Source organism: Pseudophryne corroboree, chromosome 12 (genome assembly GCF_028390025.1).
Source record: "Pseudophryne corroboree isolate aPseCor3 chromosome 12, aPseCor3.hap2, whole genome shotgun sequence".
NCBI lineage: Eukaryota > Metazoa > Chordata > Amphibia > Anura > Myobatrachidae > Pseudophryne > Pseudophryne corroboree.
Genome location: NC_086455.1, coordinates 63,317,145 through 63,341,633, shown reverse-complemented (window position 1 = coordinate 63,341,633; position 24,489 = coordinate 63,317,145). Strand labels below are relative to the sequence as shown.

General features: G+C 45.6%; 1 protein-coding gene across 1 annotated transcript in view; it reads left to right on the top strand.

The window, feature by feature from the left end:
- BTBD7 (BTB domain containing 7) overlaps window positions 1-24,489 on the top strand; it is a 126,436-nt gene that overhangs the window by 8,002 nt on the left and 93,945 nt on the right. The window contains exons 2-3 of the mRNA XM_063947576.1: window positions 20,214-20,400; window positions 22,479-23,558. Coding sequence (XP_063803646.1) covers window positions 20,319-20,400; window positions 22,479-23,558 — 1,162 coding nt within the window. The 5' untranslated portion in view covers window positions 20,214-20,318. The remainder of the gene's footprint in view (window positions 1-20,213; window positions 20,401-22,478; window positions 23,559-24,489) is intronic.

Below are 24,489 nucleotides of genomic sequence, written 5' to 3'. Positions count from 1 at the left end.
TTCTAGAACGGTTCATCACGTTAAATTCCCTGCTAGTAGTCTTATGCATGGGTAGTTTTGGATGGATCTGGTGGTTCGGTGATCAACCAAAATGATGACATACTATAAAGCTGGGTACACACCTGACCAGCAGCACGTCACGTTGGGACGATGCGACCCCTGGGTGGATTTGGGAGTACGCCCTATATTATGGTCAATGCGAGCCGTCGCAGATTGCAAAATCATCCAATATATCATATAGTGTGTACCTAGTTTAAGTCCAAATTTAATCCATCTGGTAAATGATAGAACACACAGGTAAAGGTTTATCACCTGACTGGCGCTGTCTACATTCCCAAACTAATCACAGCCCTTCCCAATTGCAGCTTGATCAGAATGGCTGCTCATATTATGAGTGCACAGTACCCCCCCACAGTGAGACTGTTGGGCCTTCATTAAATAAAACCCGCTACCGGAAGTGCCACTGCGGGACGCCGGCCGGGAGCGTGGGTGACACACTGGATTGCACTGGAGGGTCACAGGTTTGTTTTCCTATAAATATCACTGTTGTTTGCTTATTTAAATTGTCTGAGGAAGGGGATAATCACCCGAAACGTAACCATTAAATTGGCCCAGTGGGGTCTTTTTTGCACTTTACTTGTCTGATGAAAGTCTGAGTGCCGCCCACACAAAGGAGATATCTATCTATCTATCTATCTATCTATCTATCTATCTATCTATCTATCTATCTATCTATCTATCTATCTATCTATCTATCTATCTATCTCACGTCCTAGTGGATGCTGGGGACTCCGTAAGGACCATGGGGAATAGATGGGCTCCGCAGGAGACTGGGCACTCTAAAGAAAAATTTAGTACTACCTGGTGTGCACTGGCTCCTCCCTCTATGCCCCTCCTCCAGACCTCAGTTAGAATCTGTGCCCGGCCAGAGCTGGGTGCTTTTAGTGAGCTCTCCTGAGCTTGCTAATAAGAAAGTATTTTAGTTAGGTTTTTTTATTTTCAGAGAGCTTCTGCTGGCAACAGACTCTGCTACGTGGGACTGAGGGGAGAGAAGCAAACCTACTAACTGCAGCTAGGTTGCGCTTCTTAGGCTACTGGACACCATTAGCTCCAGAGGGATCGAACACAGGACCTGACCTTGTCGTCCGTTCCTGGAGCCGCGCCGCCGTCCCCCTCGCAGAGCCAGAAGTCAGAAGCCGGCAGAAGCAAGAAGACATCGAAATCGGCGGCAGAAGACTCCTGTCTTCACATGAGGTAGCGCACAGCACTGCAGCTGTGCGCCATTGCGTCCACACTACCCACACATTCCGGTTACTGTAGGGTGGGGGGCGCCCTGGGCAGCAATTAGGATACCTCTTGGCAAAAAGACACATATATATACAGCTGGGCACTGTATATATGTACGAGCCCCCGCCATTTTATTACACAGACCCGGGACTGAAGCCCGCCGCTGAGGGGGCGGGGCCTTCTTCCTCAGCACTAACCAGCGCCATTTTCTCTTCACAGCTCCGCTGAGAGGAAGCTCCCCAGGCTCTCCCCTGCAGTATCAAGGTAGAAAAAGGGTAAAAAGAGAGGGGGGGGCACATAACTTTAGGCGCAAAATTATCATAAACAGCAGCTACTGGGTAAACACTAAGTTACTGTGTAATCCCTGGGTTATATAGCGCTGGGGTGTGTGCTGGCATACTCTCTCTCTGTCTCCCCAAAAGGCCTTGTGGGGTCCTGTCCTCAATTAGAGCATTCCCTGTGTGTGTGCGGTGTGTCGGTACGTTTGTGTCGACATGTTTGACGAGGACGGTTACGTGGAGGCAGAACAAGTGCAAGTGACTGTGGTGTCGCCGCCGACACCTGATTGGATGGATATGTGGAAGGTGTTAAATGATAATGTAAGCTCCTTGCATAAAAGGTTGGATAATCAGTCAGGGTCTCAACCCGTGTCTGGTTCTGCAGCTCAGAGGCCGTCAGGGTCTCAAAAGCGCCCACTATCCCAGTTGGTTGACACGGATTCTGACTCCAGTGACGATGAGGCAAAGTTGCAGGCTAAAATGACTAAAGCCATCCGATACATGATTATAGCAATGAAGGATGTATTGCACATACCAGAGGAAAACCCTGTCCCTGACAAAAGGGTATACAGGTTGAGTATCCCATATCCAAATATTCCGAAATACAGACTTTTTTGAGTGAGACTGAGATAGTGAAACCTTTGTTTTTTAGTGGCTCAATGTACACAAACTTTGTTTAATACTCAAAGTTATTAAAAATATTGTATTAAATGACCTTCAGGCTGTGTGTATAAGGTGTATATGAAACATAAATGAATTGTGTGAATGTAGACACACTTTGTTTAATGCACAAAGTTATAAAATATATTGGCTAAAATGACCTTCAGGCTGTGTGTATAAGGTGTATTTGTAACATAAATGCATTCTATGCTTAGATTTAGGTCCCATCACCATAATATCTCATTATGGTATGCAATTATTCCAAAATACGGAAAAATCAGATATCCAAAATGCCTCTGGTCCCAAGCATTTTGGATAAGGGATACTCAACCTGTATATGTATGGGGAGAAAAAGCAAGAGGTGACTTTTCCCCCTTCACATGAGTTAAATGAATTATGTGAAAAAGCATGGGATTCCCCCGAGTGCTGATTTCCAAAAGCTTACTTATGGCGTACCCTTTCCCGCCAACGGACAGGATGCGCTGGGAATCCTCCCCTAGGGTAGATAAAGCTCTGACACGCTTATCTAAAAAGGTGGCCCTACCGTCACAGGATACGGCCGCCCTAAAGGATCCTGCAGATAGGAAGCAGGAAAGTATCCTGAAGTCTGTTTATGCACACTCGGGTACTATACTGAGGCCGGCTATTGCGTCGGCCTGGATGTGTAGTGCTGTAGCAGCATGGACAGATAATCTGTCTGAGGAAATGGATATCTTCGACAAGGATACCATTTTACTGACCCTGGGGCATATAAAAGACGCTGTCCAATATATGAGGGATGCCCAGAGGGACATTTGCCTACTGGGCTCTAGAATAAATGCAATGTCACTTTCTGCCAGAAGGGTCCTGTGGACTCGGCAATGGACAGGTGATGCCGACTCCAAAAAGCACATGGAGGTGTTACCTTACAAGGGTGAGGAATTGTTTGGGGACGGTCTCTCGGACCTAGTTTCCACAGCTACGGCTGGGAAGTCAAACTTTTTGCCATATATTCCCTCACAGCCTAAGAAAGCACCGTATTACCAAATGCAGTCCTTTCGATCACAGAGAAGCAAGAAGGTCAGAGGTGCGTCCTTTCTGGCCAGAGGCAGGGGTAGAGGAAAGAAGCTGCACAACACAGCTAGTCCCCAGGAACAGAAGTCCTCCCCGGCTTCCACTAAATCCACCGCATGACGCTGGGGCTCCACAGGAGCCAGGAGCGGTGGGGGCGCGTCTCCGAAATTTCAGCCACCAGTGGGTTCGCTCACAGGTGGATCCCTGGGCTATACAGATTGTGTCTCAGGGATACAAGCTGGAATTCGAAGTGATGCCCCCTCACCGTTACCTCAAATCGGCCCTGCTAGCTTCCCCCATAGAAAGGGAAGTAGTGTTAGCGGCAATTCACAAGTTATATCTCCAGCAGGTGGTGGTAATGGTTCCCCTCTTTCAACAAGGAAGAGGATACCATTCCACAATGTTTGTGGTACCGAAACCGGACCGTTCGGTCAGACCCATATTGAATTTAAAATCCCTGAACATTTATCTGAAAAGATTCAAGTTCAAAATGGAATCGCTCAGAGCGGTCATTGCAAGCCTGGAAGAGGAGGATTTTATGGTGTCTCTGGACATCAAGGATGCGTACTTGCATGTCCCCATTTATCCACCTCATCAGGAGTACCTCAGGTTTGTGGTACAGGACTGTCATTACCAATTCCAGACGTTGCCGTTTGGCATGTCCACGGCACCGAGAATATTTACCAAGGTGATGGCGGAAATGATGGTGCTCCTTCGGAAGCAAGGGGTTACGATTATACCATACTTGGACGATCTCCTCATAAAGGCGAGGTCCAGGGAGCGGTTACTGATCAGCGTAGCACTCTCTCAGGAAGTGTTGCAACAGCACGGCTGGATTCTGAATATTCCAAAGTCGCAGCTGATTCCTACGACGCGTCTGCCTTTCCTTGGCATGATTCTGGACACAAACCAGAAAAGGGTGTTTCTCCCGGAGGAGAAGACTCAGGAGCTCGTGACTCTGGTCAGAGGCCTCCTAAAACCAAAACAGGTATCGGTGCATCACTGCACGCGTGTCCTGGGAAAGATGGTGGCGTCATACGAAGCCATTCCCTTCGGCAGGTTCCATGCGAGGATCTTTCAGTGGGATCTGTTGGACAGGTGGTCCGGATCACATCTTCAGATGCATCGGCTGATCACCCTGTCCCCCAGGGCCAGGGTGTCTCTTCTGTGGTGGCTGCAAAGTGCTCACCTCCTCGAGGGCCGCAGGTTCGGCATACAGGACTGGGTCCTGGTGACCACGGATGCAAGCCTCCGAGGATGGGGGGCAGTCACTCAAGGCAGAATATTACTGTCCAAATGTTACACGCACATTGTTTTACCACCTGTTCCCTCACTCACATTTACATCCTTTGAAGTACACTCTATTAGGATTTTCACCCCTTTCTCTCTGCGTGTTGCAGCTATCTATCGCCCACCTGGGCAACCCAAAAAGTTTCTGGAAGATTTTTCTGCTTGGCTCCCTCACTTTCTATCCTCTGACATCTCCACCATCATTATGGGTGATTTCAATCTCTCTATTGACAGTCCACAATCTCCCCATGCCTCTAAACTACTCTCTCTAACCTCCTCTCTTGGCCTCTCCCAATGGACTGACTCCCCTACTCATCAGGAGGGCCACTGCCTTGATCTTGTATTCACCAGACTATGCTCTGTTTCTGAACTCACTAACACTCCTTTCCCTCTCTCAGATCACAACCTTATCACATGCATGCTCTCCTCCATTACTTCAAACTCCATGTCCCTAAAGTCTACAAGGACACCTCTTACCCGCAGAAATATTAACGCTATTAATTTTCAACAACTATCTACCTCTGCAACCACTGCTTTCACCAATTTCTACATTCACCTCTCCAGAGACTGCTGTGTCACACCTTAACCAAACTCTAGTAACAGCACTTGATGAAGTGGCTCCAGCTACCCATCACACTCCACGTAGACTTAGATGTCAACCGTGGCACTCTAAATACACTAGACACTTACAAAAACTCTCACGAAAAGTTGAACGCCAGTGGCGTAAATCTCGTAGTTCAAGTGACTTTCTCACATATAAGACCACCTACCACTCTTATCGTAATGCTCTGGACACTGCCAAACAAACATATTTTCAATCTCTCATCTCTGCTCAAGCCTCTAACCCCAAGCGACTTTTTAATACATTTAAATCACTTCTTGTCCCTCCCTCACCTAACCCACCAGCCACTGTCAGTGCGCAAGATCTTGCTTCCTATTTCAAGGACAAGATTGATAAGATCCGAAATGAAATGGTATGCTCTTCCACAGCAAGTGACCTGCTCAATTCCCTGCCTGAACCCTCTAACACCTTCTCTTCCTTTGATCCTACAAATGTAGATGAAGTATCTGCACTCTTTTCATCTGCCTACTCTAATACCTCTCCCCTTGACTCTATACCCTCACAAATTAGTAAAGCTCTGTCTACTGTGCTCATCCCAACCTTAACGAAAATCTGTAATCTCTCCCTGTCTACTGGTATCTTTCCTTCTCTATACAAGCATGCAGTGATTACTCCCATTCTGAAAAAACAAAACTCTGACGGGAACTCTCTCTCTAACTACCGTCCCATCTCTCAGCTCCCATGCCCCTCCAAGCTACTGGAGAGACTTGCCTACACTCGCCTCACACACACACTGTCTTAACTCACACAGCCTACTGGACCCACTTCAGTCAGGATTTCGTGCCCAACACTCCACAGAGACAGCACTGACTAAGGTAGTGAATGATTTAGTCACTGCTAAATCTAAAGGACATTACTCTCTACTTATTCTCCTTGATCTCTCTGCTGCTTTTGACACTGTTGACCACTCTCTTCTCATACAAACACTACAATCCTTAGGTATTCAGGACACAGCCCTTTCTTGGTTCTCATCCTACCTATCTAATCGCTCCTTCAGTGTTCGTTTCTCTGATTCCACCTCTCCTTCGCTACCTCTCTCAGTTGGAGTACCGCAAGGCTCAGTCCTAGGTCCTCTGCTTTTCTCTATCTATACCACATCTCTTGGCAAACTAATCAACTCTTTCGGATTTCAGTACCATCTGTATGCGGATGATACTCAAATCTACCTATCCTCCCCTGATTTGTCACCATCTGTATTGGGCCGTGTCACTGAATGCCTTTCTGCCATTTCATCTTGGATGACATCTCGCCACCTCAAACTTAATATTTCCAAAACAGAATTAATTATATTTCCACCGGCCAATAGTAGTTTCCAACCTGATATCTCTATCACTGTTGAGAACTCTGCAATCACCCCTACCCCACAAGCTCGCTGCCTAGGTGTCATTCTTGACTCTGAACTGTCCTTTGTTACCCACATTCAATCTGTCTCAAGATCATGTTACATACATCTAAGAAACATATCCAAAATACGCCCTTATCTTACACAAGACACAGCAAAAACTCTAATCCATGCTCTCATTATCTCCCGCATTGATTATTGTAATAGTCTCCTGACCGGTCTTCCCAAACATAGGCTCTCACCACTACAATCCATTTTGAATGCAGCTGCGAGGCTAATCTTCCTTGCCAGACGTTCATCGTCTGCAGATCCGCTCTGTCAGTCCCTCCATTGGTTACCGGTATTCTACCGTATTAAATATAAAATAATTTTATTCACATACAAGGCTATTAACCAAACTGCACCAACATACATCTCTTCACTCATCTCAAAATATCTCCCTACCCGACCGCTCTGCACAAGATCTACGTCTCTCATCCACACGCATTACTTGTTCACACTCAAAATTACAGGACTTTATCCTGGCTTCACCCACTCTGTGGAATGCCCTACCACGCACAGTAAGACTCGCCTCTAGTCTCCAAACCTTTAAATGTTCTCTGAAAACTCACCTCTTCAGACAAGCCTATCAAATACCAGACCCACCCACATAACCTTCAGTGCTTCCCTATCTAATTACATCCTCTGTAGAGTATTCATAACATCGCATATCTTGTCTTTCTTTAGTCTCACACCCTCCTGACACTTGGATAACTTTGTGGGGTATCATCATACAACCCATTAAGAACCTAGCAATCTGGTGGACCATTATGCAATAGGTAGCATCTATCCTTGTATATCTATGCCTATTTCCCTATAGATTGTAAGCTTGCGAGCAGGGCCTTCCTACCTCTGTCTGTTTTTACCCAGTTTTTGTTCTATTACTGTTGTTCTAATTGTAAAGCGCAACGGAATATGCTGCGCTATATAAGAAACTGTTAATAAATAAATAAATAAATAATGAAACTTCCAGGGGCTGTGGTCAAGTCAGGAGACTTGTCTGCACATCAATATCCTGGAACTAAGGGCCGTATACAACGCCCTGAGTCAAGCGGAGCCTCTGCTTCGAAACCAACCAGTGCTGATTCAGTCAGACAACATCACGGCAGTGGCCCATGTAAACCGCCAGGGCGGCACAAGAAGCAGGGTGGCAATGGCAGAAGCCACCAGGATTCTTCGTTGGGCGGAGAATCATGTACTAGCACTGTCAGCAGTGTTCATTCTGGGAGTGGACAACTGGGAAGCAGACTTCCTCAGCAGGCACGACCTCCACCCGGGAGAGTGGGGACTTCATCAAGAAGTCTTCACGCAGATTGCAAATCGATGGGAACTGCCATAGGTGGACATGATGGCGTCCCGTCTCAACAAAAAGCTAAAAAGATATTGCGCCAGGTCAAGGGACCCTCAGGCGATAGCTGTGGACGCACTAGTAACACCGTGGGTGTTCCAGTCGGTCTATGTGTTTCCTCCTCTTCCTCTCATACCAAAGGTTCTGAGAATTGTAAGAAAAAGAGGAGTGAGAACAATACTCATTGTTCCGGATTGGCCAAGAAGGACTTGGTACCCGGAATTGCAAGAAATGCTCACAGAGGACCCGTGGCCTCTGCCTCTCAGACAGGACCTGTTACAACAAGGGCCCTGTCTGTTCCAAGACTTACCGCGGCTGCCTTTGACGGCATGGTGGTTGAACGCCGGATCCTAGCGGAAAAAGGCATTTCGGATGAAGTTATTCCTACGCTGATAAAGGCTAGGAAGGATGTGACAGAAAAGCATTATCACCGTATATGGCGAAAATATGTTGCTTGGTGTGAGGCCAGGAAGGCCCCTACAGAGGAATTCCAGCTGGGTCGATTCCTGCACTTCCTACAGTCAGAAGTGACTATGGGCCTGAAATTAGGGTCCATAAAGGTCCAGATTTCGGCCCTATCCATTTTCTTCCAAAAAGAACTGGCTTCACTGCCTGAGGTTCAGACGTTTGTTAAGGGAGTGCTGCATATTCAGCCCCCTTTTGTGCCACCAGTGTCACCTTGGGATCTTAATGTGGTGTTGAGTTTCCTGAAATCCCACTGGTGTGAGCCACTTAAGACCGTGGAGCTAAAGTATCTCACGTGGAAAGTGGTCATGCTGTTGGCCTTAGCTTCGGCTAGGCGTGTGTCAGAATTGGCGGCTTTGTCATGTAAAAGCCCCTATCTGGTTTTCCATATGGATAGGGCAGAATTGCGGACTCGTCCGCAATTTCTGCCAAAGGTGGTGTCATCCTTTCATTTGAACCAACCTATTGTGGTGCCTGCGGCTACTGGTGACTTGGAGGATTCCAAGTTGCTTGATGTAGTCCGGGCTTTGAAGATTTATGTGACCAGAACGGTTGGAGTCAGGAAGACCTGACTCGCTGTTTGTCCTGTATGCATCCAACAAGCTGGGTGCTCCTGCTTCAAAGCAAACTATTGCTCGCTGGATCTGTGGCACGATTCAGCAGGCTCATTCTGCGGCTGGGTTGCCGCATCCAAAATCAGTGAAAGCCCATTCCACGAGAAAGGTGGGCTCTTCTTGGGCGGCTGCCCGAGGGGTCTCGGCATTACAGCTTTGCCGAGCTGCTACTTGGTCGGGTTCAAACACATTTGCAAAGTTCTACAAGTTTGATACCCTGGCTGAGGAGGACCTTGAGTTTGCCCATTCGGTGCTGCAGAGTCATCCGCACTCTCCCGCCCATTTGGGAGCTTTGGTATAATCCCCATGGTCCTTACGGAGTCCCCAGCATCCACTAGGACGTTAGAGAAAATAAGATTTTACTTACCGGTAAATCTATTTCTCGTAGTCCGTAGTGGATGCTGGGCGCCCGTCCCAAGTGCGGACTTTCTGCAATACGTGTATATAGTTATTGCTTACTAAATGGTTATGTTATGTGGCATCAGTTGAGTGATGCTTGTTGTTGTTCATACTGTTAACTGGGTAAGTTTATCACGAGTTATACGGTGTGATTGGTGTGGCTGGTATGAGTCTTACCCTGGATTCCAAAATCCTTTCCTTGTAATGTCAGCTCTTCCGGGCACAGTTTCCTTAACTGAGGTCTGGAGGAGGGGCATAGAGGGAGGAGCCAGTGCACACCAGGTAGTACTAAATCTTTCTTTAGAATGCCCAGTCTCCTGCGGAGCCCGTCTATTCCCCATGGTCCTTACGGAGTCCCCAGCATCCACTACGGACTACGAGAAATAGATTTACCGGTGAGTAAAATCTTATTATAAATAAATAATTTCACACAGGAAATAGTTTCAAGGAACAACGTTTCAATGCCCTTTAATCATATGGCATTTTCGTCAGGTATTAAATACCTTACTAAAATGCCATATGGTTAAAGGGCATTGAAACGTTGTTCTTTCAAACTATTCCCTGTGTGAAAATCATTGGAGTGCCGCACCGACTTTGCAGTGTATTGACCGATAGAGATTGATAATGTCGATATTATCTTAAACCATAAAGCTATACCTTTAAACACACTTTTACCATGGAGCCGCTACGGCCGCTAAACTTAATATTCACTCTATATACCTTTTACGCTATTTGCGTAATGAGTCCCGTACCGTGTACGGACTCTGCGTACAAATGCCGCGCTGAGGGTACAAAGTACACGCAACGCGTACACACTCAATTGATACACCTTAAACCTTCATAGCAATGCAATGATGATATACTTTACACCTTATGCAGCGCTGACGGTACAAAGTACCCGCAGCGCGTACACACCTTATTAATACACTTTTGAACCTTATACAGTTAGGTAATGTAATACACTTTAAACCCTAGCAGGGAAAAGAGGACACAACACCGATTTGTAGTTAATCACTGGGTTCCGACACCACAGAGTAATATATCTGAAAGGGGGTTAACAATACAATTTATACACTACAATACAACAGAGTAAATGGCTACAGTCAATGTACATACGTGAGAATATTCGCATGCGCTTCCTGGTCCAGTCCTCCGCTAATCAGGTAGATAGCGTTAAGAGTCTTCTGACCGGCCAAGCAGCAACAGGCTTTTTATACACTACTTCCAAAAGCAATAGAATGGATACTGTAATCCCTTTGTCCATTGGACACAGAGATGCATCTTTACAGTACAGGAGAGGTCATAGGTTGATTTGAATAGGTAGGCGATGTCTTTCTCAACTGCTCTTGTGGGTGGTCTTCTCTGGATCCCCGCCGCATACATAATATACAGTAAATACAGTTTATATCTATATTCTGCTTCTGCACATAACTATCCATAGGAACATGCGATCTTCCGCAAACCACCACCGGAATGTTACCCTTAAAATACCCCACAGCTGGATACCAAATACCACCTTATAACCTTAGTCTGTCCCCTCCTATCATGCAAAGGTGAATCCCTTTGTTCTGAAACCATTTAAACTGTTGATACTTGCTGATGTGGTGCAGGGGGGCTATGTGTACAATGTGCACTATTTGGATTAAATATGTAATGTTTTGATAGCCCTCCATGCGCTCACAAACTCCGCCGTAAATACCCACACCACGCGCAGGACCGCGGGAGCGATCATACGCAAATTGCGGATATGTGCACGCACGGCGGAACAAGTGCACGCGCAGTGGGCATGTGTGTGTATTTTATACGTGCTGTGTGTTCTGGAATATTTTTCGACTTTGACAAGATATATATATATATCTCTCTATCTATCTGAGAGAGAGAGATATTTGTTACATCTTATTCCATATATATATAATGTGTAAACTATGCTAACATGTATACAAATACATGCACAGTCACACAAGCCCCTGCTTCTCACTGCTGCTGGGGTACAGAAGCCCTCGCCGCTGCCTACCTCACCTGCCGCTATGGTCCTGACTCCCACAGATGCCGCCACTACCGCCGTGGTCCCGCAGCTCCCTCCGGTGCCTGCCTCACCTGCTGCCGTGATCTCTCAGTTCCCGCGGTACCTGCCTCCCCTCCTCTGCTACTGCCGAGTGCTCCCTTACAGTGCAGAGTGCCTACGGCTCCCACAGCTTCCGAGTGGGTTAGTCAGGGGGTGTTTCTGGGTACTCCCCCCCCCCCCCCCCCCCCCGCGTGCGCCACTGTGATCACCCACAAAGTAACTTCTTTTACGCAAACATAGATAATGAACTTGGGGAATTGTTTTGCAAAGTATTCAGTGCTATTCCAATATCCTCCCAATATATATACAGGGTTATCATCAGGGCCGGTGCAAAGTTTCTCTGCCTCCTAGGCATAACTTCAGCCTACTAACCCCCAACCAACATCAATACCTATTTCCCAGCCCGTCAGATGAGTGTTCCACTGCCACCACTTGCATTAAATACAAGGATGTTTTTTTGGCGGCATCCTTAATTTTGTGATAGACATTCTTAGTGTTAACTTTGCATTGTGTCACTGTCATTCTGCTGCCGATCTCCTAGTTGTCAACATTATGAATAGCGATGATGCAAATCACCACACTTAAACAATACTTAACTTGCTTATTCACCTGTATGGGATTGCTGCTTCAAGAACATTTGGGGAATTCAGTGGAATGCAATGTTTAGCTCTGGGAATATCTGCCTGGCGCTATTCAATTGGCTGTGCTGGAAAGCCGCAATTACAGGATTTCTACTCGCACCTTCCTGAAACCAGTGCTTGTTAATATCTTTATGGTGACATTGCAAATGGCATTAAAGGGAAAGTATGCCTTTTTGCCAATGACACAAAGGTATGCAACAGGATAGACACACCAGGTGGGGTAAAACAAATGATTATCTAGGTAGACTAGAGCATAGGTTCTCAAACTCGGTCCTGAGGACCCCACACAGTGCATGTTTTGCAGGTCTCCTCACAGAATCGCAAGTGAAATAATTAGCTCCACCTGTGGACCTTTTAAAATGTCAGTGAGTAATTAATACACCTGTGCACCTGCTGGGTTACCTGCAAAACATGCACTGTGTGGGGTCCTGAGGACCGAGTTTGAGAACCTGTGGACTAGAGGAATGGACAAGAGTGTGGCAATTACAGTTTAATGCCAAAAAATGCAAAGATCATGCACTTGGGTCTCAAAAATCTAAAGGCTAAATATAGTATTAATGGCACCATACTGGAAACTACTGAGGAGGAACGGGATCTAGGAGTCACTGTTTCAGGTGACTTGAAGGCAGGTAAGCAATGTAAGAAAGCAATGAGGAAGGCTAGTCAGATGCTTGACTGCATTGGGAGAGGAATCAGCAGCAGAAAGAAAGAAGTAATAATGCCACTGTATAGGTCATTGGTACGGCCTCGTCTAGAATACTGTGTTCAATTCTGGAGGCTATATCTTCAAAAGGATATTAATACATTAGAGACTGTACAAAGAATGGCAACTAAAATGGTGCATGGCCTACATCACAAAACATACCCAGAAAGACTAAGAAATCTCAATATGTATAGTTTGGAGCAGAGAAGGGAAAGGGGGGACATGATAGATACTTTCAAATGTATCAAGAGTTTCAACAAGGTGCAGGAGGGAAACATTTTCCAAATGAAGAGAAGCAATAGGATACGAGGACATGCACTGAGACTGGAGAAGGGGGGGGGGGGGGGTCAGTAGAAATATGAGGAAAAATTACTTCACAGAAAGGGTAGTGGACAAGTGGAATAGCCTCTCGTCAGAGGTGGTAGAGGCTATTCCAGGGGTATATTCAATTGCAGTTGAAAACTGCCGTCTGTCGAAAAGACGGCAATTTTCGACTTTTTAAGGTAGAATCCTGTTTCAACCTATTCAAAGCTTTTCGACAAATCGAGGCATTCGACTTGTCGAAAAGCACGTGGATCGGCGGAATAGCTGCCGTTCCACGTGTTGATGACAAAAACGGGGCCAAATCCGACAGGTTTTTGCCCCCTTTTCGACCATCTCAATCCGAGATCAAAATGATGTCGGAATGAGATGGACCCAGAGGAGGCGAGGGGGGGGGGGGGGAGAGCCGCAGGTAGACGGGGGGACAGCCGGAGGGCATAAAGGGAGATCAGCGCTACAGTAGCGCTGCGGCTGGATGTCACTCACCCAGCTCCACACGTTATCACCGCCGCCGGCTCCCCCCCCCCCCCCCCCCCCCTCCCCCCTCTCCTCCTCTGGGTCCCATCTAAATCCGACTTGAAAAAGTCGAGTTTTAGATGGGATTGAATAGGGGTTGTCGGATCCATTCCGACAAATACATGTCGGAATGGATCCAACTTTCATTGAATATACCCCTAAACCAGTAGAGCAATTTAAACATGCATGGGATAGACATAAGGATATCCTTACAAAGAAATAAGGATCAAAAAAGTTTTGAGATAAAAATATGGTAAAAAAAAAAAGGCCAGACTAGATGGGCCAAGTGGTTCTTATCTGCCGTCAATTTCTAAATGCAAGCAAAAATCTGACTAGTGCTGTGATGCTAGTTGCATGCTAACTGCGTACACGAACAGCATTGCGCCTGGCACTTAACCCGGAAAATGCCGTAAACTGCAACTAAATACGGGTGTTGAGCACTATAAATGGCATGTGCTGACTTAAGTGCCCGGCACGATGCGGACAATTGAACATCTCAGGCCACTCTTTCCTGAAGTTTATTGCATTCAATTGAATTCCCCTCTTGACCTCTGAAATTATCCAAAACTAGTATTATCCAATACTAGCTGTATTCCAGATTAAGCGAATAAATACCAGTCCAGTGAAGAATCTTTTTTTTATAAAGTGTCTAATTTAGCTTGACCCACAAGTAATTATGTTTATTTAGTCTTTAAACTACTCTTATCCAATCGGAGCAGGTTCTGTGTTGCACTCGAGTCGGAGCTTGAGTGATAACGTGTGTAGGGGTTTGTGTGGATATCCCTGGTATGCCAGCAGACCGGTCTGATTCTCTTGTTAGAACCTCGTTATGTAAACGCCTAGCATTACACTCTCGGCAGTGTCTGATGTTGTGCTTCAAAAATTTGTCCCATTATTTATAATTTAGTGACTGCAGAATTGTTCTGGTTTATCTATCTATCTATCTATCTATCTATCTATCTATCTATCTATCTATCTATCTATCTATCTATCTATCTTATTTACTGTGTTGTCAGCACTGTGTTTAGGCAGCTAGTCTGCTTTATTTTTACGTTCTTATTTCAGTATTCTTCTCTTCAGTACTTCTGACAGAAAAGCACACTTTGGCCTACTTACTACCCATGGGACCTGCCGCCGCTTATAACCTTATTCTCGCACCACGTGTGGCGTTTGAGTCGCACATGGGCCAGGACTAGTATCCTTTCAGCAGACGCTACTGTTACTGTCTGAGGGCTCCATTAGATCCTTGCCGGTCTGTACGTGCAGTTTCTTGTGAAATGCAAATGAACACAGGGCCTCCCAGACACGAAGCAGACTTTTTTAGTGTGCTAATTGAGTTTGGAAAATAAAAGCCCTAATAGCGTGCTGGAGTTTTGACCGTTCTCTTTTATTCAGCTTGGCTAATGAAGTTTGGCTGTTCTGCTGTCATGTTTACTTCTAATAATGTCACATCCAAAGATTGGCTAATGCAAACAGAATGTTGAAATCTGGGTTTCTGGGTTTTTTGTTTTGTTTTGTTTTTCTGAAGGGGGTTGTTGTGTTTTACGGTTTAAAAAAAAAAAATTCCCCTCCGTTTTTTCTTAGTATGCTTTCAGCATGATTTTCACCATGGACTAAATCAATCACTTGTGGATAGCCAGTAGTTATTACGGGTGTAGTACTGAAGGTCGACAGTGTCTAGGTCGACCACTATTGGTCGCCAGGGATTCTAGGTCAACATGGTCTCTAGGTCGACATGAGTTTTTTAAATCTTTTTTTGGTGTCGTTTTCTCCGTACAGTGACCGGGAACCCCAATTAGTGCACCGTGTCCCCTCGCATGGCTCGCTTCGCTTGCCATACTTCGGGGTTACCGTTCCCAATCGTAGCCCACGTGGATCGTAAAGTATGAAAAAGTTAAAAAAGAAAGAAAAACATTTTTAAAAACCTCATGTTGACCTTTTGACCTGTCGACCTAGAAACCCTGTCAACCTAGTTACTGTTGACCAATAGTGGTCAACCTAAGTCTTGTCGACCTAGAGACCGGATACCAGTTATTACATGCATTGTTGTGGACAGTGATGGTATACATGGCATAACGGGTGGTAGTCATGTGACAGCCGGTCGGCTGACCGACAGTCGCATAACCTCCTCCGTGAGCCCGACGGCTCACTATCCCGATGGTCGGCATGCCGACCAACAGGGACTATTTCCACTCGTGGGTGTCCACGACACCCATAGAGTGGGAATAGAACCCGTGGCGACCGCAGGTCGCCACCGAGCCTGCAGCGTGGCGAGCGCAGCGAGCCCGCAAGGGGCTTGCTGCACTCGCCCCTCCCCGCCGGGATCCCGGCGTCGGTAAGGTGAGTCACCCGTACTACACCCGGCATAACGTATACACATTGGTGGGAATACAATTTAAAGCTATGCACGATATGACATTCTGGAACTCCACATCGCGCCCACCAGGATCGCAAGTCTTTCCTTTCACCCCGTAGAGGTGCAGTGTTGGCACTGCCATAAATGGCCGTTGCGTGTGCAGCTGGACATCGCAGCTATGTCCGGTTGCACATTGCTTTGAGTCCACCCCTCCCCCCATAGGACCGTATACAGCGTGACACCTACTGAAGATGTGGCATGCTATAAATGTATGCTAAGTTTGCTTTAAATCTATTTTACTACACAGCAAATAAAATAATAAAAATAGTAATAGGGCCGCTTCCCACAGCGACCACCGTTTCAAAGTGGGCAAATCCAGTTGCTATGAGTTACAGCTGTATTTTAATGTGCATCAGTTTTTGTAAATGTCCTCATAGTTTTCAATTGTGCGTTCTGTATACTTGTAAAGTTTTGTTCAGATATAAATATACGGGCTCTCCATTCTTTAGAAAATATAATAGAAAGAAGTTGATTCTAAGGAACATTAGTCAATGTAAGGCTACAGCGTGTTATGTGATGTAGGTGTCTGGATACAGCGTTCAGCTGGACTGAGCTTGTTCTAATGTTACAAGTTTACACTCTAATTATAGGCTGTGTGGGGGTAAAGCTGCTCTTCCCAAAAAACACATCTTAAAACAGAAGTGTGTGTTTCTTGGAAGTCCTCTGCTCTCTTCCTTTTATCCATGTTCCAGTTGAACGACATAGCACCTGAGCTCTCAGCGGCCCATAAGACCTTACTGCTGCATGCAGACGGCTCATGCTTTACTTATTGTGTTCGTTTTCAGCCTATTCTGGCTGACATTGTGCACATGACTTGTGTATACTTGTACTTTATACATGCAGGGTGAGTCGTTTTCATGTCATGTTGTGTAAAGTTTATTTCTTGCCTACGCTCAGAGGAGGCAATTGTTTGGTACACAGAACCAATATACTTAATTTTGGGTTCCAGCTTTTAGCTTTGTGGATCTGCCTCTCTGGAAGTCTTTCTTGCACAGTTCAGTTACTGTAGCCTGTTAATACTTACATTATTAACTAAAGAACATAATTGCTGAAAACTGCTCATATTTCATGCCACAAACGGGTCTATGTCACTGGCGTATCTATAATGGGTGCAGTGTGTGCTGTGCACACGGGCCCCTGGGTCCAGAGGGGGCCCACACTGCACACACTGCACCCATTTCTCCTATACGTACCTTTCCGGCATCCATCAGTGACTGTGTGTGGGCCCCCTCCTCTCCCGTAGCCGTCACCGCCGCCGCTAGCGCTCTCAGCGCTGAGACTCTGGCACAGTGCCAGACTCTACAGCGCATGCGCAGGACTCCGGAAAAAAGGCGCGGCGGCCATTTTTCGGAGTCCTGCACATGCGCTGTAGACTCTGGCACTGTGCCAGAGTCTCAACGCTGAGAGCGCTAGCGGTGGCGGTGACGGCTACGAGAGAAGAGGGGGCCCACACACGGGTCCCCTCCTCTCTAGAAATACTGCTGGTCTATGTACTAAGCCTTGAAGAGAGAGAAAGTGGGCAGAGATAAGATACCAACCAATCAGCTCTTAACTCATTTTTAACTCATTTTTCAAACACAGCCTGTAACATGACAGGAGCTGATTGGCTGGTACTTTATCTCTCCACTTTATCACTCGCCAAGGATAAGTAAATAGACCCCTTGTACCTTTTTAACCATCTTGACACAGCTTTACAAAACCAAAAATGGTTGCAGTGGGATGTACTAGTAATGTTGACACCACAATGTCGACATTCTGCAGGGACCTGAGGGTTAGGCATAGGGCAGGAGTGGGGAACCTGCGGCCCCCCAGCTGTGGTAGAACTACACATCCCAGCATGCCCTGAAACAATTTTAGCATGGTCAAATAGCAAAACTGTAGCAAGTCATGATGGTATGCGTAGTTCAACAGCTGGAGGGCAAAAGGTTTCTCCACACCTGCACTAGGGGAAGGGTTAGGGTTAGCCATACTCAAGACATCACCACTAGAGCTGCCAGGCCCATCGTACCAGGTCAGTTGCCACTAGACCACCAGGGACGATTTTGTTGTTTTGTCAGTGTCAACATTACGTCCTTATCAACATTATAGGGGCAATTCAGTTAGATAATTGCCGGGCTGGCGGTATTCAATTAGCGGGGAACACAACACGCACAAGTCCCCGCAGTCGGAGCTGCAAGTTCTTTGGGGGAAAAAGACAAAACCGGGTTGCGCATGGGGGGGGGAAGGTTGCGCACGGGGGGGGGGAAACCCCCCCAATTCTGCCATTTACGCAGAAGCAGTGGGTTTCCGCTCCTGAATCCTGTTTCTCTCTCCCCTCCAACCCTGTTGCGGGGAAAAAGACTGTTTAACTGAATAGCCTTTCCCCATGCTGCAGGGATTTTGGCTGGCAATTAGTTGTCTGCAGCTAATTGAATACCCATTTCTGAATGTCAATGAAAGGTACCACACCCAGTTGCAGCCTAGATGTAGCTAAACGGTAAACTATAAAACCATCATTACTTAGTTCTATAGTGATGTACTATGACACCAGCTATGAACTCATCCCCTAACTAGTAGTGAACTACTGGAACTACGCCTAGATGGAAACATTATTGAACAAGTGGATACTTACCTGGGTTCAGCTATCAATGATCAGCAGATAGCAGCTACAAGCGACATCACAGGTCGTATAGGTTGTGCCACAGCTGCCTTTGCATCTCTGGAACCAACAGGACATTTCCATTTGCCACAAAAATTAAGGTATTCCATGCATCGGTTAGAACAATATTATTTTATGGGTCAGACCAGGGCTGGCCAAACCGGTCCTCGAGATCTACCAACAGTGCATGTTTTCCAGGCCTCCTGGAGATCTGTAGAATTGTCAGTTAGGAATGAATGCAGCACATCTTAATTAGTAATGACTACACCTGTGCACCAGCTAGGTAGTCTGGAAAATGTGAACTGTTGGTAGATCTCGAGGACCGGTTTGGCCAGCCCTGGGTCAGACTCATGGACAATCCTTAAGAATGACCTAACAAGGCTGGAACATTTCCAAATGAGGTGATTACGAAACATACTACAAGTAAAACTAACAGACCGCTGGAGAAATGAAAACATCCGAAGACTATGCCAAGATCAACCCACAACTGAATCCTATATTAAATTACAGCGTTTAAAGTGGTTCGGACATGTCTGCAGAATAAAGCCTAAAAGAATACCATACCGGTGCCTAAATAACACATGCCCGGATGGATGGAAAATGGCACGTGATGTTCCAAAGAAAACATGGCTAAAGCAGGTTGCCCAATACCTGCAACCATTCCACTTCCATATTGATGATGCCAAGCAAGCCACCCTAAACTGATCCCAGTGGTGTGCGATTATTAGAGAGCTTGCCCAACCAGCACTAATGACCGTTAAGTCTACGTAGTGTAGTGAGGGCAGCAAACGATACGGTGTGATGTTTCCTAGAAGAGAGAACCATTTTAATAAAAACACAAGATTAATGTAAAAGTGTCTGGAGCTTCTCATAACTGAATATCTTTGAGGTAGAGGTTAATCCTCTCCTATGTACGTCCAATATCTTTACAGGTGATGTAAGGACAGATAGTGTGAGCCAATGTCTTTTTAGTTGGCTGATAACAAAGCGAGAACGTTTGCAGGAACACCAGAACAAATGTCAGTACAGACAGTGTCAAACTTCTCAAGTTCTGCTAAGGTGCGAGAATTAGAAGTCACAGCAGCTTTGGAGAGAGGATTCATGGCGTCAGTCAGTGGGGCTTATTAATTAACATAAATGAGGAAATAGAGGGTTCCATAACCTGTCTATGTTCCTCATGTAACACATAGCCGTGTCTCCTATGCTTTACTAAAAGGTTCTACCCTGCCGAACTGTCCTCAGGGTGCGGAATAATCGTGTTGGGTAGTTTGCGTTCTCCTAATGCAGAGATTAGGGTAATAGATATCATTTATATCTTGTGTAATTTGGTGAATATTTTTGGAAAATAAATGTGGAGAAAATAACAAGTCTATTTTCACTTTATTCCTTTTGCCTTTTTTCTATAGTGAATAGTGGTTTTTATGTGTTTGAGTTTTTATATTAGTTATTCGTAAATGGATCGGTAAACTTTACATAACGTTTCTTTCATTAGACTGTTTTCATTTGTATTTTTCAGACATGGATGAGCATCGTGTAGGAGAACCTGGAATTCGGGATTACACGACAATGCGGGATTATGCTTTGGATAGCGGTCAGGCAGAGTGTCTGAGTGACTGACGACATGGGTGTGAATGCTTCAAGCTACCCCCACTCGTGTTCCCCGAGAGTAGGGGGAAACGCGCAGACGCAGCAGACATTCATAGGTACGGGGTCTCACTTTTCTGAATGTTTCAACTCAACTATTTTTGTGTGTGAGAAAAGTGTAAAGAATAGTGTACTGCATGCCATTGTAATGCCAACACTCATAGGTTTGAGTGGATTACACGGGTGTATGAAGATCCTCTCGTTAATTACTTGGTAGGCTGCTTATATCCCCGATTTTGCTAAAGTAACATACTCTTCTAGAATTAACCAGCACTGCAGCATTTACAGCCTAATGTAGTGGTTCTTAAACTCTGTCCTCAGGACCCCAAACAGCTCACATTTCCCAGGTCATCTAGCAGATGCACAGGTGTAGTCATTACTTGCTGACACATTTCCCAGTTCATCTAGCAGAGGCACAGGTGTAGTCATTACTCGCTGACACTTTTCCCAGGTCATCTAGCAGATGCACAGGTGTATTGATTACTCGCAGACACCTTTCCCAGGTCACCTAGCAGGTGCACAGGTGTAGTCATTACTCGCTGACACATTTCCCAGGTCTCCTAGCAGATGCACAGGTGTATTGATTACTCGCCGACACATTTCCCAGGTCACCTAGCAGGTGCACAGGTGTAGTCATTACTCGCTGACACATTTCCCAGGTCTCCTAGCAGATGCACAGGTGTAGTCATTACTCGCTGACACATTTCCCAGGTCTCCTAGCAGATGCACAGGTGTATTGATTACTCGCTGACACATTTCCCAGGTCACCTAGCAGATGCACAGGTGTAGTCATTACGGACACATTTTAAAAGATCCACAAGTGGAGCTGCAGTAATTATTTCACTTGTGATTCTATGAGGAGACCTGGAAAACATCAACTGTTTGTGCTTCTGAGGACAGAGATTGGGAACCTGTGGCCTGATAATGAAAACACAGCTACAACCCTACATCTTTTCTCTCTTTTTTTCTTCTGAGCAATCTGGTAGGATCCAATGGTACGGACTAAAAATGTCAAAAGCATAATGTTCACTCTTCCAGGACAAATAGCTTAAAGATCAATATAATAATTTATAAAAAAAAGAAAAAAATGCTAGTAACATGACATGTTTACCACCTTTCAGTTTTCTAAGCGCCCCCACCCCCTCCATCCACACTATTACTTTTCTGGTCGCTTCTTTTCTTTCCTTAATTCAGTTTAATAATAATATTCCTATACCCCACGGATCCAGCAGTTTATAGTCATCACTTAGTCTCCTGCGAACATTTAGATTATGGATCTGGCCAGCGGGGTTATGATCTGATCTTGAGCATAAATATCCTTCTGAATTGAACACCACCTGTATCTATAGTGCCATATAGGGTGCCTTTTAGATAATCCAAACAAACTGTGAGGAAGAATTTTGGCTCCAGTACAGACGTTAAGGACCGCATGGGTTGTATAATTTTAATTATATGATTTATTGTATAATCTGGATTGTACATTCCCTGGTGAAGTTGCTGTTGTCGCCTTTGATCCTTCACTTTCTTTTCCTACTTATCTGCAATACATATCTCATTGGGCAGATATTTACTGATGGGATTGGGCTGACTTCTCTGTGTGCCCAGGTTCGGCCCACTTAGTCTTTTAGTGCACTGCCAACACAATCCAGTCCTAGCTGGTGTATTGTAACTTCTTCAGGGAAATTCAAATCTCATGAGAAGAGATAAGATGTTTGACATTGCATATCACAGTATTGTCTACCTCCCTGTAAGCTTTTGACCAGTTCTAGTCTCCATCTGATGCTAATGTATCTGTTTATATCCACCTGTGGTGCATTGTGTGTTTTGTTGGAGAATGGGTCTGAAGTATTGGTGAATAGATTTGGAATATGGGCTCAGTGCAGACTGTGTGTTTGGTCTGGTGGGTGTTTGTAAAACTAAAGCAATGCATGGGTTCCTTTATACATTTGAAAATGCACGGACCCTTCAGTGACCAAGTTCCTTTTACGGGTAACTTTATTTTGTGTGAGACCACTTGTTGAGTCTTTGGTTTGAGCATCTGATGTCTTGTTTTTGGGGCACACAATATTGCACATGAGAGCCATATGTAAGAGTATTACAAATCTTGTAAGTCATTGATGTTTGTCATCCTTTATAGGGACATCCTCTTACTCACATCAAGGTTATGGCTACGAGTCCAAGTTGTACAGCCTTGAACACGGGCATGAGAAACCCCAAGACAAGAAAAAGAAAACATCTGGCCTTGCCACGCTCAAAAAGAAATTCATTAAGCGTCGGAAATCGAGCAGGTCAGCGGATCACGCCAAGCAGATGAGAGAGCTGCTCTCTGGGTGGGATGTTCGAGATGTCAACGCACTGGTGGAGGAATACGAGGGAACAGCAGCCTTAAAAGAGCTGTCTCTGCAGGCCAATGTGGCACGGCCAGAAACCAGGACTTTGCCGAAAGATATGGGCGACCTTTACGAATACAAATACTGTACTGATGTGGATCTCATATTCCAGGAGACCTGCTTTCCCGTGCACCGTGCCATATTGGCAGCAAGGTGTCCGTTTTTCAAGAAGTTGCTCTCCTCGTCCCCAGAGTACGGAGCAGAAATCATCATGGATATCAATACCGCCGGCATTGACATGCCAATGTTTTCTGCCTTGTTACACTACCTGTACACCGGGGAGTTTGGCATTGAGGATTCCAGATTCCAGAATGTGGATATACTGGTGCAGCTGAGCGAGGAATTCGGTACGCCAAACTCATTGGACATTGATATGCGTGGGCTGTTTGACTACATGTGCTACTATGATGCGGTGCTTAGCTTTTCCTCCGACTCCGAGCTGGTGGAAACCTACGGCGCTCAGAGCTGCTTAGATGAGGAGCTCCGAGCTCACAAAGCGATCCTCTCAGCCCGGTCTCCGTTCTTCCGCAACTTGCTGCAAAGGCGAATACGGACTGGGGAGGAGATCACCGACCGGACATTAAGGACTCCAACCAGAATCATCCTCGATGAATCCATAATACCAAAAAAATATGCAAAAGTCATTTTGCATTGCATGTACACAGACGTAGTGGACCTGTCCTATGTCTTGCACTGTAGCCCATCGATAGGGAGCCTGAGTGAAGTGCAGGCTCTGGTAGCAGGAAAGCCAAATATGACTCGGGCTGAGGAAGCAATGGAACTCTACCACATAGCACTGTTCTTAGAGTTCAACATGTTGGCACAAGGTAAGTGGCTGGAAATCCTATAAACAAGAGCGAGCTTTCTCCGTTATTATGTTTTGGAAGGTTTGGATTTTTTTTTTTTATATTTATGTTCCAAAAATGAATGTCTCTACCAGCTGCTGTAGAGAGAAGATATTGGCTGTGTTTTACAGACACTGGGAGACACTTCCGAGAGAAACCGGTCACTGGGTTATTGCTGGGTCCACCCGGGTCACATCTTAGGGGTATGTTCAATGCTTGTCGGATCCTTTCCAACAAGCGTTGTCGGAAAGGATCCGACAAAGCAGTATTCATAGTATTCAATGAACGGGCAAATCCGACAGGATTTGCCCGTTCTCAACAATGTCATTCTGACATTTTACAGTCTGAATGACGTTGTCGGAAACGGGGTCAAAACCTGTCTGATTTGGCCGCTTTTCGGATAAAAGCATGCGGATCCGCTATTCTGCCGATCCACGTGCTTTACGACAAGTCGGAATTCCCGACTTGTCAGAAATAAGGCTGATCCATTGAATAGGTCGGAACCTCTTCTGACCTAAAAAAGTCTGAAACTGACGTCTTTCCGACAAGACAGTAGTTTCCGACTTGAATTGAATATACCCCTTAGTCTGAAAGGGTCTCAAATAAATAACCCAAATCAAGCAACCTGGCAAAATTCTCGGCACTGCTCGTTGCCAAAGCTGAAATTTATGTCATTTTATAATGTATCCGTTTGACCATTGCATATTATTTAAACCTTTTTGAATGTGATTATTCTTCACCAAAGCACACCTTATTCTTTAAAGGGAATATTGTTTTTTTCAATAAGATTTTAATACCAATAGACGCAGTTTGCTGTTCTTGATGTTTAAAGAAGCTACACATAGACCCCCTCTGAATATGTGCTTGATGTGATGCCACCATGTCTCTTTTAAAGAAATGATGAAGTATCTAC